Source organism: Excalfactoria chinensis, chromosome 7 (assembly GCF_039878825.1).
Source record: "Excalfactoria chinensis isolate bCotChi1 chromosome 7, bCotChi1.hap2, whole genome shotgun sequence".
Lineage (NCBI taxonomy): Eukaryota > Metazoa > Chordata > Aves > Galliformes > Phasianidae > Excalfactoria > Excalfactoria chinensis.
The window spans coordinates 3,442,709-3,457,703 of NC_092831.1; the positions used below are offsets into that span (position 1 = coordinate 3,442,709).

Below are 14,995 nucleotides of genomic sequence, written 5' to 3' on the forward strand. Positions count from 1 at the left end.
GAGGAGTTTTAATTTGGGCACTTTCTACCCTAACACATCCCATGTCTGTGACATCCCATCCCACCTCTCCCCTGCATGTCTGCCTAGCTTCCTTAAGAACTATGGACTCATGGAATCATAGACCGGCTTAGGTTGGAGCAACCTTAGGGATCATCCAGTTCCAGCCCCTTGACATAGGCAGGGTTACCATCTGCTAAATCAGGCTGTCCAGAGCTTCATCCAACCTGGGCATTTAGGATGGCATTTGGTATGTTATTTGAGAAACTGACAACCTGTGCTCTAGGGAAAGTATTTCCAAAGAGATAGGTGTTCCATGAGATAACTGAGTACCCTCCTTGCTGCTGGTATCTGGTCTTCTACTTGACAGAAGAAACAGATTAAGAAAAATGAAAGAGTTTGCTATGTCAGCAGCTGCTCTGTTCCAGATAGTGAAAGAAATGCTTTTCCTTCCCTCTTGCTTTCTTATGCCCTATTCAGCAATCACAGAGGATGAGTAACTCATAGCATCTATTCCATCAGTGCTTGTGCTTATTCTACCCAAGCCAAAGCCTCAGTAGTTGACGTGTTATCTGGAGATAATGCACCCCCAGATGGGCTCTCAAGAATGGCTGAGTCTTTGTTCTTGTTCCAAAGGGATCCTGAAGATGAGAAAGCACATGGAGTAGGAGAATTCTCAACCAAACAACTCACCAGGTCTCAGTTCAACTTCTTGTGGTTCAGGGGGAGCACTCAGCTGTCCAGGCAGGGAAATGTTATGATTTCAAAACCCTTTCTCTTTTTTTCTCCTTCATTTGGAAAATGAGAAAAATATAAAAGCAAGTTATTAATAAAACATCTGTTACGCCCACAGGACAGAGGTCCTTCCACACTGTTCAGATGGCATGTTTATTGTTGTGAGGTCTTTCTTTTCTCTGAGTATGCACAGAACCCTGAAATCCTTTTACATTTTTAATAAGATGAAAAAAAAAAAGAAATAAATCTACTGCAAGAAAAGTACATCTGCAATATGCATAATGCTCTCTAAAGCTGCAGCATCAGAGAGAAAGCATTACCAGTGTTCTTAGCTATCTACACTTCCAAATGATACTGTGTGAAAAAGTACAGTACCTGAGACCTTGAAAGGATCTTGTATTTTCTATCTCAGATCATGCTTGTTTAAGATGTCTGCCCTATCTTTCAGTTTTTGTGATCGAGGATGGGTGAGGCATATTGTAAGGAGAAAAGGAAATTTGGTTTGCTTTCCTATAAACAGTACTTGGGAAACCTGGAACAAGCAATGTTATGGAATGACTTTCTGAACCTGGGTGTTTCATGGAGCCAGGCAGTTTTCAGGTCTATGTTCTTGCAGCAGCATATGTCCTAGGTGACAAAAGGGTTTAGGTTATTAGGAGATAAACTGTCATCACCTGGACTGATAGGAAACTGCCATTAGACATCAGCTCAACAGAGTGGCACCTATAGGAGGAGAGCAGTGGTGCACACATGTAGAGGTGGTTTGCTTGGTCAGATGCATCTCTAGGGTGTACTGGATGCAGAGCACATGGTCTATGTGCTACTATTAGACATGCAAATGTGCTACTACTTCTTTGGGAAGACTGCAGCCTCCCTCAGCTGCCTCTGCTCCCAGGGGTGAGATATAGGAGGTCTGCTGCTGGGAACACCCTCCGTCCTACCCTCCCTCCTCTTGCTGTTTGCCAGGGCTGTGGGTAGCCAGAGTAACACTATCAATGGGGATTCAAAGCAGGGAACAGTAGAGATAGCCACAGAATCAGCAGCATGGTGCATGGACAGACCAGAAGCACATCTCAGGTCCCCATACTCCCTTGTGAACCTCACCTGTGGGCAGTGCTAAGGGCAGTTCAGTTCTTCACTGCAGAGAAGTTAAATGCAAACAAGAAGCTTGATTCTTTTACAGGGTGAAAAGAGATGAATAATGAAAATACTAAGAATTCTTTCACCTTGAATATTTTTTTTCCTCTTTTTCTTGTTTCTCTTTTTCTTTTTTCTTTTTTTTTTTTTTCCCAAGAGGGCAGAGTAGATACACAGAGCATCCAGTGAAAGACAAAGCAAGTTACAAGAGGTGTGGCAGATCTTCCATGCGAGGGAAGCTTAAATTGATTAAGAGACAAATGAGAGGTGATATGTTAGTGGTATATAGGATAGTGAATTGCCAGAAGAGGTCAGCCAGGCGATCCTATTTAGCCTTTCCCATAAATCAAGAGCAAGTGGAGTGCCATACAATAATGCTAAAAGCTAATGAATTTAAAAGTGATACAAGTAAAATATTTTCTTACGTGGTGCATAATTAACCTGGGAAATTCATCAGACACCATTAAGACAAAGAGCCTAGCAGGATTAAAAATGGATAGTAAGTGACAGAAACTACATACGGACAGAAATGTACAAGGGATATTTATCTATTTACGTACTCAAAACCATTTGCTGCCTGGGGTTGCAAAGAAACATCCCCTGTGGGAAAGCAAGACATAACGATTGGGCTCCTTGCATCTCTCTCAGTGCAGTGGGCAGGCTGGAGCTGAGTAATGGGTTGGTGGAGCTGCTTTCAATATGGTCAATATAGTCACTCTGTCACGTTTTCCAGTGCAGAGGGAGCACACATCTCCAGCTACCCAAAAATGCAGTCAGAAAAAAGGTTTTGAGCTTCTTTTAAAGCATCTCAACTTTAGAAATAGAAATCATAGATATTTTTAGTGGGGATATGGTCAGATCTGGGAGATAAAAGGAGTGACTATGAAACTTATGGAGCTGTGCATAGGCATTGTATTTTGACACAGGCAGAGGAGAACCACATGAAATTTATGAGTCTGCTTTTTATTAACTGAAATGTGCTCTAAAATGGCTCTAAAATGGCAGTGTGTTGTGGGTAATTAATTGGCATGCATTCTGAACTTCTGCAGTGTTTTATGATCTCTCAAACATTAAAGAAAGCTGTCAGCTTCTACTGAAGGCATAGGCTACTGCCCCAGGTTTTATATAGTGCATGTAGCTTTTTGGAGGTGCATGGCCAGGCTGTATTGTAGTAGGATGGTGGCTTCCTTCAGTTCTCTATTAGGTCTTACAAGGATCCTTGTCCTTTATAATGATAAGGAAAAACAGGGAATAGATTCTTGTATAATTTCAGCTACCTTTGGATGTATGTGATTGTCTCGTTCTAAAGTTACATGCAGTATATTTGTACAGCAATCATACCATACATTCTTTCATTGTAATGCCTTGTGGTGAATTGGCACAAGAAAGCAATCACAGCTTCAGCAGCACCCTATAAGCATTCCCTCAGTGAACCCTTGTAATACTATAATGGGATGGGAAGTACTGTGATAATAGCAAGATGGCAAAGTCTCTGGCTATAGCAAATGTAAGCAAGCCCAAATGCAGCCCCCACAGACACAAAAGAGCTACTTATCATTGGAGGGCCTCAGGAAGGCAGGGATCTCCAGTAAAAGATACCCTTGCCTCCAATGCCAAACCTTAAAAGAGGTCTGGGAAGGGGTGGATCCTGCCACCAGCCGTTTGGATCTCTCAGGTGCACTCCCTTGGGCTTGACTTTCAGTCTCTGTTGAGATTTGACCATATAATATCTATGTCTGATTACAGTAGTGATCGTGGTCCTAACTTCTTGCTTTCAAGTTTTCTCCTGAACTCTACCAATGATCTGTATTCCACCTAATGATTTTTTAGCCAAGCTTCTTGAGCATTTTGGCCTGAATTGAAGGCTTTGACTCTGTTGCAACATGGGGTATTTATGAAAATGGACCTGTGACTGGCCTAGCAGAGAATTAAAGAGCTATCTATTAAGATGCACGTTGATCGCACTTTCTGTCTGTGGATATACAAATACATATATACACACATACACATATACATATGTATGTGTATATGTAAATAAAAAGAGATGAAAATGAGCTCAGGGCTGTTTACTGGTATTCTTCTAGCTCGGCAAAATCAGGCTGTGCCATCATTGCTGAGAAAATCTGTTTCTCAGTTGAACTGCTTGAGTCAAAACTGACATTATTTCTTACAAAAGCTCAAGTTTCAATCAATCAATAAATTCATTTATTTATATAAATGAGAAACAATCCTTTCAGTTCTATTACAGATCTCCTCCCGATGTTGTCTTTTAGTGTGTAAATCCAAGTTATTAGGACAGCTGGTTTTTTTCACACCACTTTGAGTAAGAGCAACTTGTTATATGGAGCAGATGCAGTTAAACACGGGGATTCTTGGGCAAATTACACTGCTGCATTTCAGCCTTATTTTTTTCTGATCATTTGCTAATAATAGTGATAGCTTCTTGCTTAGATTGCGATTTTTCTCAAACTGAAGCCTAATCCTGAAAAAAAGTCCTCTGCAACTTTAATTCTGACACACGATAGATTTTGTGCAAAACATTTACTCAATCATAGTGAATATTATTATAATATACAGCTGGTGGAGCAATGCAGTGGTGATAGGTGCCCAGTCCGTTGCTCATACTGGATAGAGGTCAGACATAGACATGTTTAGGATTTGGAAATGGATGTGTGCAGCCACTTTCTGGCCTGAAGGGCTGATGGCAGGAGCCATGAGACTGGCTCTTTGACTTATACTAACAGCTGAGGCAGTGATTTTCCCCCGGTGTTAATGTAGGCATTAAAGAAATCAGGGAGAAGATGAGGATTTGGGGGACTTGAGCAGCTAGCTCGGTGGTAAGGCATACTTGCTCCTTTCCACTGTCTGGATGAGGAAGCACAGACATCTGCTATAAGCACTGGATGTACAGGCTCCTCTGATGAGCCTCACTTGTGTCCTCACAGAACTGGCTGCCCACAGATCAAACTTGTAGATTTAATGAAGCATTTAACAGGGAAGTCACCACATTTGAGAAGAATTCACATAGATGCCCTTCAAAACAGAAAAAAAGGGCTTGTGTGTCCTAAAGTTTGCTCGTATTTTATTTTTTTAAAGCCCAACCAAACCAGTTGATCTCATAAAAAAAGCGGGTTCATCTCACAAGCCATTTCTTGCTTATAAAAACAGGAAAAGAGGAGTCTCCATGCTCCAAAGAAAGCTTAAAAGAAGATTAATTAATTAATTAAGAATCTTTTCTTCTGAGTGCAACAGGATCCGAGTAACAAGTGAACTTTTCATTTCCAGTAATAGCAGAAATTACCTCAATAGCATGATTGTGAGCACCCGTGGGGCCATAATGTGAATGGTCTTTATTAAGGCATAGACTGAACTTCTGACTATCTTTCTTTCAGTCATTTCCACAGGCTATAAACAGCGCCTGGCTTGTTGCTATTAAAAGAGTCTAAAGATGACGATGCTGAAAAGCATTACTGTTTAAGTACTCAAGGCTCAACATTAACATGAAAAATATTTTCTTGAAAGTAAAGTGAATTCGGGTTCTTCAGAAAGTTCGAGTTTCCCTCGGAAATGTTTATGTGGAATACTTGTGATATATTGGGACAGGTTCTTGGTTTTATATTTTTCATTTTAATTGCTGATCATTACCCCTCAGCTTTGCTCGGCTGTGGCCCATAGGATGTCAGAAAACATCTTGGAGCCAGTGGGTTCAAACACTTCTTATGTTTTCTCGGTGTTATTTTCTGCCCATGTTACTACCTGATGAAAGAGCCCGGTCTTGGTTAACGATCAGCCCTCATTATATAGATATCCCTACCACAAACAACTGCTCTGTGGAGCAATCTTTCCTGTATAGCACAGTATTCTGTAAAATGATGCTAAGTAAAAACTAGAGTAATCCGTGATCTGCCGAGGTGATATTGAAGACATATCTCTTGTGTGCAGCAGACCTATGCATTAATCCTATGTTTTGGGGTCTTTAATTGCTTTAAATATTTGCTTCTAGATCTGTGTTTCACACATCTTATTTACATGGTTTATTTTTCATTTTGTGAACAAATCGATAACCAGACAGACTCTTTACCACACTGGATTAGTTTTATTTATTCTCTTTGAACTTGATTAAAAAGCTGTCAAACATAAGTCTACATTTTATCAGCAGAATACTTTTACAAAACAGGGTAGGGGATGTGTATAGCTGGAAACATACATTTCAAAATGAAACAATATTTGATATATTCTAGACAGTTACCCTTTTGTTTATCCATGACAACTGAAACTAACCATCAAATGCATAAATTGATTCAAGTCTAGCCAAGTAATCCTAAGGGCATATGAAAAGGCTTTTTTTTTAAAGGTCTTTCTAGATGAATTTAATGTAGTTCACCAATAAAGCATCCTCAGGAGCACAATACAAGTGCTACAGAACATGAGATAGCTGGGGAAAGCGGGCAGATGTACAGTGTGATGAAGAATCAAAATGGATGTTACATTAAAATGAACAGTCATGCAACGTCTTCATTTCATGTACTGCACTGAAGCAAAAACACCAAAGTTCTGATTTCAGTTGTATTTTTTTGAGGCACTGTTATGCAAATAGCAAGACTGTGTTTTGCTGGCTTTTTCTTTTTTTTTAGTAATTTATTTAAATGTATTAGATTCGATCCTTTTTTCAATTTGTGGTGTAGGGGAACTGATAATTCATCGTGTATTTAACTTTCAATCCATATCAAAGGGAAAGGTAAATTATACTCAAATTCCCTATAAGCTATGCAGTATCTGTTTTAATTTGTTGCATTTGATATACATATTTATTCCATTTCCCACCAATCTCCTCAATTACTCTTTGTCTTTCTGTGCCATTGCATATGTTGGTAAACAGCATTTTCTATGGTCCTTGGCCATATGCTGTATGCTCAGCTTGCAAAAAACTGACACTTGGAGTGCTAGCATAATGAAACTCTCAAAGGGTTAATGCGGAATACATATAGGCAAATGTTGACAATATTTTTTATTCCAATGTTTGAAAATTAAACACAAAATCATCATTAAGTTTTCACAAAACGAGGCATCTGTCACTTGAAAGAAAAAGAAATATTTCAGAAATATGTTTACAGAAATGTAAAAATATTAGACATCAAGACAGATGTGAACGTTTTCAATAACAGGCCCTGTCTGTCAGTCTTCCTCAGAGCCGAAGATCTTGCTGTACTCACTCAGCATAAGTTCAACTATCTGATTTTGGTACAGCATGTGGACTGCCATGTTCCCTGTCTCCTTTTCAGGTCTAAGGAGTGTTGGTCCAAACACAATTCCTAAGCTTTGTGTTGACATAAGATTCACGGATTCCTTGGCTGCTATCCTGTTGACGAAAGGAAATAATTGGTTAAAAAACAGGGATGTCAAAGGAATCGCTGTTGCATTCAAAGTATACAGAGGCACTTTCCTCTTTCGCTCACTCTCCTACTGGGGATGTTTATCTGGTTGAGTTATTGAAAAGGAAGAAAAGAGGGAGAGAAGTGACAACTTCTGCCAATCTGACAAGTAATGAAAGGTGATTTAGCCACAAGATGTGTGTGGAATGGAGAGCTTAAGACCAACTTAGGATTCACTTATATCAGAGCAAGATTTTCTGCTGCTTTCTGGTGAATGCCAATTATTTCAGGTGTATGTTGTAAGGGAATAACTTCTGGGCTTGTACATTTAGATACTGAAAATAGAGGCTGACCTTTCTGTTAAGATAATCAAGCAGTGTTAATGGTAACAGTTTTGGTGGCTTCAGGGAAAAGTCTCCTTGCTTCTTATAGTACTGAAAGAGTTGGGAAAACATAAAAGGGCTCTTAATATAAAGCTCATATGAAACACATTCCTTCAGCTAATTTAAATCCAATAAAGTTAGTATGCTCAGAAATGGATTGTGAAATTTATATAACCAAAAAGACTTTTGCATGCCTTATCCTGACACAAAATTTCTTAAGAGACACCGAGACCACATACCTTAATGGGATGGCTTAGAAAATAATGGTAAGGATTATAACCTTTGATATCTTTATTACCCACAAATTACGAGAGGGGGACCATTATTATTAAAAGTTGATCTTTTGTCTGTATTAAGACTTAATATTCTTGTGAAATGACATTAAGGATTGAGAAGCCTGGACTAAGAACAATATAGGTTTAATGGATGGAGTTTAGGTAGGCAGTTTTGCATAAATCTCTGCAGCGGTGAGTGTGGACTAAGTAAAAATCCATTTCCTTTCACCTTCCATAATATCTAACATATCCTAGGCTGGAAAGACTAGTAAGTGAATACACATATATTACAAATAAATCACATCATAGCTTTACAGGGAGTATGAACTAAATGTAACTTTAATGTGTAAACGTTTGAATTTACAAATGCTTCCCTAACCTGTTAGCTTTAACTTAAATACTCCAAGCGCGCTTCTGAAGCCAAGTTCTACTTTTACTCATCTCTTCCTATTTGTCACTCATTTACCTTTTTAAAATCCAGACGGCAATTTAAAAATCATCACAGCTATCTTTGTTTTGATCTGCCTATTGCTGGATTTACAGCAAGCTAAACTGTAAGTGAAAGAAACTTCATAAGACGTGGGTTCAGGTACTTGGTGCACAGCACAGCAAAAAGTGTCTGCCAGTCTTGTCATTTACCACATTCCTTGAACACTGATGCTCGTGGATTTTTCCACATTTAAATAAGAAACATTACTTAGTTCTGCCTCATGCTTTTAACCGTGGTGTCCACTGCACAAAAACACTCTCCATATGGCGCTAATCAGATCGGCTTAATTATTAGTTGCTTAAAATATAGCATCTTTATTATAAATTAAAAACAAAATAAAGAAAAGCAAAAAGTACGCTTCCTCTGTGGTAAGATTAACATATCATCGCTTAGGAGTCCAAAAAGTCTCAGAAGTTAGTAGTTTTGTTGCCAAACGGCTGCGTGGGTTTCTGATGGGCGTCACAGATATTTATCACAATTTAAAACGTTTGTAATGAGTGAAAACGTTTTCCTGAATACCACTTATGCAGAAGAATGTATAAGGAGCTTGAGTTGTCCCCGTGAGAAGAACTTGTTTCCACTGAACTCATTACAGGCTAGATGGTGGAAAACTTATGCAGTATTTTCAGATGACGCATTCATAGACAGGGATGGGGGGGTTCACCAGGGAAAAATCATACTGAGAAGGTGGCTTTGGTGATGGACAGCTGAATGAGAAACACTTTGCAGGGAGCAGGAGACAGTGGACCATAGATGAGCAGAACTGAGATAAAGTGCTCAGGAATAAAGGACCTGATTAAATGAAAGAAGAGGAGGAATCTGATTTCCTTGTTCTGTAAAAATCAGAGCAAGATGGTAGAATCAGAATCATGCTTAAAAGAGACCTTAAAGATCATCAGATCTAACCATCAAGATATTGTTTCTGATGTAAATACAGAAAATAGATGGACGGCCAATCCCTGTGCCCTCATTTGCCATCTTTATGAAGCAGAATGATTCCCCTTGCTTTCCTTGGAGCTGCACTCCTGCATGCTAAGTGCTGTTTGACTGAAAGCCATGGTCTGCAGTCACTTACTTAGGTCTCACAAAGCGAGAGTATGGCATAAAACTTGATGTTCATGATGTGCACTGGCAATGCCAAGGAACCTGCTATCTGGTTTGGTTCATTGATATGAAGCATGAAAACATCCACATATGTATGAAGCCTCTAGAACTAAAGTTAGTAAAATAATTATTGTGTGGATTAGACCTCTTGAAAATTCTTGATATTTTCTGTCTCTTCTTGCAATGGCACTTCTTCTGATGATCTTAATAACTAAATATATAACTATATATATATAAATATATATACATATAAAAGCCAAGCAAAAAGGAATACTTATCAGGAAAGTTTGAGTAGTTAAATGATTTGTGGTAAAATACAGATACTGGAAGGAAAGAAGGAAGGAATTTAATCGAGACTGCAGAAAATAAATATGACTTTGGGACCAAATTACCTATTTACCAATGAAATTCCGTAACCTGGTTTTTCCTCTGTCCACAAAAAATTAAGAAATAAAAAAAATAAAGCAAAACAAAAACAAATATACTTAATTAAAACAGTTACTGTAGCTGCCAAGTGAAATTCAGTTAAGAAAAACCTTAAAAAAATGGGCAATAATTCCATTTTTTGGCACATAAGATAAAAGAGCAGAGACAGCAATACACCGTTTGCAACATAAAAAATGAAAGGAAATGACAGACCTATGTCTTGTCAAGCCCAAATGAAAGGAGCAATGATCTGTCAATTTAAGATTATTTTAGAAACAATCTATAATCCGGTGCTACTGATATCGGAACTGTATCAAGAAATTACAGGGCATTATGGCGTGCAAGACTTTTTCCCCCCCAAATAAGTGAGCTGAATTCATAACATCAAGAATGGTGTTGCTCCTTAAATATTACAAGCCAGGAAACAGAAAGTACAGAACTCATTATTAATAGTAATGAAATTAATGATGTATTGAAACAGCAGAAGTGTCTGATAGGAGGACTTTAGTGTCAGTGGCAGATATATAAGCAAGAATATTTAGAATTTATGCTTTGGCTGTTGCCAAGGCAACTGTGAGCTGGAAAGCGTGTGACTGAGAACAGGGCAACCCTACAACTGAGAGGGTCATTGTATGGTGAGTTTGGCTTTCTACTTTCATTAAACCTACACCTTTCAAACTGCCTAAATAAAATTGTTATTAATTTTGACATTCGGAAAGCACACTGGATTATTACTTCAAACAAGCTAGGTGTTAGGAAATGTTCTTCATCCATTTCTGCACTGTAGAAATGACTGAGGAGGAGAAAGCATTTCAACAGTGACTGATTCCTCACCATTTTAATGTTCTTACTGCACATAAATAAACAGATAAGTCAGTGTCATTAGGGAGGAAAATCCCATTTGGAAAGGAGCTGTTGTAATGTAAGCTGAAAAGTGGGAGTAGAGCTGCCCTTTGCTAGCTGAGATGGGAATGGTTCCCTCCAACTTACTACTCCTTTACTGTTCTAAATTATATTTAAGGGTAAATTTTCAATAGGATCAAAGATCCTACAGCTCTTCCATGAACTAGAAATATTGCCTATGATTAAGGGCAGCATGTTACAAAATGAAGGTGATCCCTAATTTTGAGAAAAATACTGAGAAGTAAGAAAGAGTCATCTGGTAAATACTATGCACTAGAATGACAGGTATAGGAAATTAAATTCTCTGAAGCCAGCAAATGACTAAGGGATAAAAGTAGGTTTTCTTACAAGAACCTTGTCCATCAGCATTCTGCACAATATTCTATTTAACAAGTGAAGTCGCTGCCACGAGGGATCAAAACCAAGATCTGAACAGAGGCCAAGAAAGATACATGTTATATGGAATACTTTCCAGAAAGGAAAGAACACGTATTTATAACATCCGTTCTCTTGGTATAACAGCTAACTCTACAGGATTAGGAATGGATTGCCCCTTTCTGTGGATTTTGTATCTTTTCTGAATTGCGCTATCAACAACTCGCCAGATGGTTTTATCTGCAAATTCCTCTGTTTTGCCTCAACGGGTCAGTCTGCACGTTCCTTTGATTTGACTTACCAATAAATACCCTCAAATTATCCAATATTGGTTTCCTATACCTAGTCAGAGATACGCAAATACGATGTTATATCTTCAGAGCTCTGTCCTGGGGATGCCTCAGCTGCCTTGTCAACTGAGTTTACTCACCTCAAATATCGCTGCCAGAACAGAACTTATCACCACACGATGATAGGATAGTTTTCATGTAGTGGTTGTCTGATTTTTGATATTGCAGAGCTCATGATCAATCTGAACATGTAAAAATCTGACTTTTACAATGAACAACATTCAGCTCAGTGTTTTATGCTCTTCTCCGTCTCAAAAGCTGGTTCACAGGTTTAAAAAAAAAAAGAATAACAGGTATTACATACTTTTTGCTTTAGTGACAAGACATTTGGGGGAGAAATCATCCAAGCTTGAAATAAAATCTTTATTGAAAGCAATTCTATATCCATGCCAGTCAGATGCTTTGTATGATCAGAAGAGAGGTCCCTGGGGAAAGCTCGGCACAGTAGACAGGGTTGATTACTTGGACCTCCTGTCAGTTCTTAACTCACTGAAAATGGCTGAGGCATTCAGCACAACTTTGTTTCCTTTATTTGGAAGTAAAGTTAATATACTTACCTTAACTGTGCCAAATGTACTGGAAAATAACCTGATAATAAAACGTACCATCCTACTAAGTGATAATGTCTGTGTGTGTATAAGCACATTTTGGCTGGGCTTATGCAGATGGTGTTAAAAAGGAAGCGTGAATACAAAACGATGCACAGATAAAGTACAAGGTTTCTTCTGGGTATATTTCCTTCCATGTGTGTCCTGTTACATGCTCTTCTGAGATACAAAATATTACTGCAACATCATTTTCTAATGTAAAGTTAGGTCAGTTTAGCTATAGTGGTTGTTCTTAATTCAGAACTTAAGTGCTTTTGGGGACTAAAAAGTCAACTGAACTACAAAATTTGGCCACTGACAGTCATCCTAAAATGCAAGCAACAATAGGTGTTCTTTTATAATTGGTCCTTGCAGAGATAACCATTACCCAAGGGAACTCTGTTGCTAGCTTAGCACAGACAGCAAAGTATACCCACCATGCGCGTGGCCTGTGCGGTACTTAACCCATCTTGAGAGACTTACTGAAATAATTGGTGGTTAAGTAAGCCTCTGATGCCATAAGCTCTACTTATGTAAACTGTTCAATTCATTGCACTGCAATGTAGATAAAATTAAAATTTAGCCATAAATTGGGATTCTTGATATTTTATGAATGCAAACTAAACCTCATTATTATTTATGTCCTGGCTTTATGGATGATTTGCTCAGTTGTATTATGGTGGTATTCACCAGCTGATGAAGCTAAGTAAAAGCAAACATTACCAGTTGAATCCCTAGCTTGTTGTTTGTGAAATCTGTATGGCTTGTTATATACTGGGGGGGGAGGGGGTAGGGAGGAGGGCTTATCTGTGTAGCTATAACCTGAGGTTTGTGCTTATTGCACAAATGATATTGCACAAAACAGTGACTTCCCTTTACATGAGATTTCTTCCGCAACAAGCATACATAATGCAGAGATCACAGTGGACTAATAGTTTCAAGCTACCTTCTTCTGACAGTGCAAAATGCCAAGGTACTGTTTCATTCACAGGTTAAATTTGAAACAATAGCTATGTGTGGTAATAGAGAAACCAGGTCATGGTGTACGATGCATTACAAGAGGGGTCAGAAATGGTTCAGACATACTTAAAGAGCTTTCTTTCACTGAAAATAGCCTCAATGGCTTCTGGCCTACAGAAACTCCATAGGCTTCCTGTACTCTGCAGCTGTGGGTTCGTATTACATTTCTTTGGGAAAAATCCCTTCTCCTCGGTTGCACTGGGGCAAAAGAATGAGCCCTTGATGCAGTCTTCTTCTGCAGACTAAACTCTAGAGCTGACCAATGCATGGCTATATATAGGATCTGGACAGCTGACAGGGACCTGGTGAAGAACAGGCTTCCTCAGAGGATCCTCTGCTTGCCTTACAGCATGAGCCCTGCCTGGACGGACTGGCCTGGAGTCCAGCCCAAAATGAAAATAAGTTAGCTCTGAAGATCAGTTCACAGCTGGCAGAATAAACTCCAAAAAGATGAAGAAAAGCATTTATTCTGGCTTACTCTAGTTTAATGAGAAAGCAGCTTTAAAAAAAGCTGTTTTCACTGTTGCGTGAACTTTGCTACCTGTATGACATCCACTCTGGGAGCATGTGTGCTCTTACTTCTGCGCACACCCTTGGTATCTGCCTTATGTCAAAGAGAGCCTAAAAGTTCTGGGAACAGAAAACAGTCCCACCATTGCCATGCTAACAGATGAACTCATTACAAGTTAGAATCTCATGCCAGGGATTCTACCATCTCATGAGCTTAGTACTATGTCACGTGCTGATCAAGTTCACGTCTTGATGAGTTGCCTGCCTTTTCCCCAAAGGGCCATAACTCAGATCTGCTCTAGGAAATAAGCTTGTGAGAGTGCTGTAGTTCTTACACCACAAAGCTAAATGTCTTTGGGTGTCCTATCCTGCCTTTTGATTTAGGCAGAGACTTGGGTCCTGCTCCTCCAAGTCATCTTGTGCCAAATGAATGAATTTTGACTTATATAAGTAATGTCTTTTCACATGATCTTCCTTCGTACTGCGAATGTTCCAGGTCTCCCTTTTAGTACTGACCCAACAGAGTGATTTGTTAAGATCTCCTTTTACTGAGGTCACACTGCCCTCTCAGTTTGTCTTGGTTTGTAACATTTTGTGACTGAATGCATGCTTGTTCTGACTAATGTTTGCAAGACTGGAGAGAGGAGGAGATCTGGCTAGCCTATGCTATCACAGTGCAAACTGCCATCAAGCCTGGCACTTGCTGTTTGGAGACAGCCACTTCCTAAGAGTCAGCTGGTGGCCATGAACTTCCATAAGGAGCACCTCAAACTCCTATTGCTGCAGCGCCACTCACAAGACATTCTTTTTTGTCCTCTCTAACAACCATGTAGCAGCATATATATCTCAAGCAACACCAAGCTCCTCTCTAAAGCCACACTGCTTCTGCAAGCACAAGTCAACCGAGAAGGAACAGGAGAGAACAACACCCATGGTAGATGTTAGGCAGATACTAATGCACTTAGAGGTGTCTGGATAGTAGTGTGACTACATAGAATAATATATGTTCAGATAGAGGTATAATGCACAGAATCCTTTACTGTATTTTTGGCTAATGAGGTAACTCCTCTATTTTTTTGTTTGTTTGTTTTAAATTCTGATAATAACCAGCTTATTGTAAACCCCAACCTTTCAGAAGTCCTGGATCTACATGCTTTTGTGCCCTATGTAGCTCAGAAAGCAACAGTTGATAGTCTGATATGCATAAAGCTTTAACTTCTTACATAGCTTATTTTTCAAAAAATAATAATAATAAAAAAAAATAAAATCAAGAATATCCTAAGCTACATTTCCTTCTAACGTTAAAAATAAAAAGCAGTTAATAACAATCT

The 14,995-nt window shown here is 38.9% G+C and overlaps 1 protein-coding gene across 1 annotated transcript in view; it reads right to left on the bottom strand.

Moving 5' to 3' along the window:
• Positions 1-5,948: 5,948 nt before the first annotated feature.
• Positions 5,949-14,995, bottom strand: part of ARHGAP15 (Rho GTPase activating protein 15) — a 310,043-nt gene continuing 300,996 nt past the window's right edge. Inside the window, exon 14 of the mRNA XM_072342035.1 lies at positions 5,949-7,228. Within this exon, the coding sequence (XP_072198136.1) occupies positions 7,045-7,228 (184 nt within the window). The 3' untranslated portion in view covers positions 5,949-7,044. The remainder of the gene's footprint in view (positions 7,229-14,995) is intronic.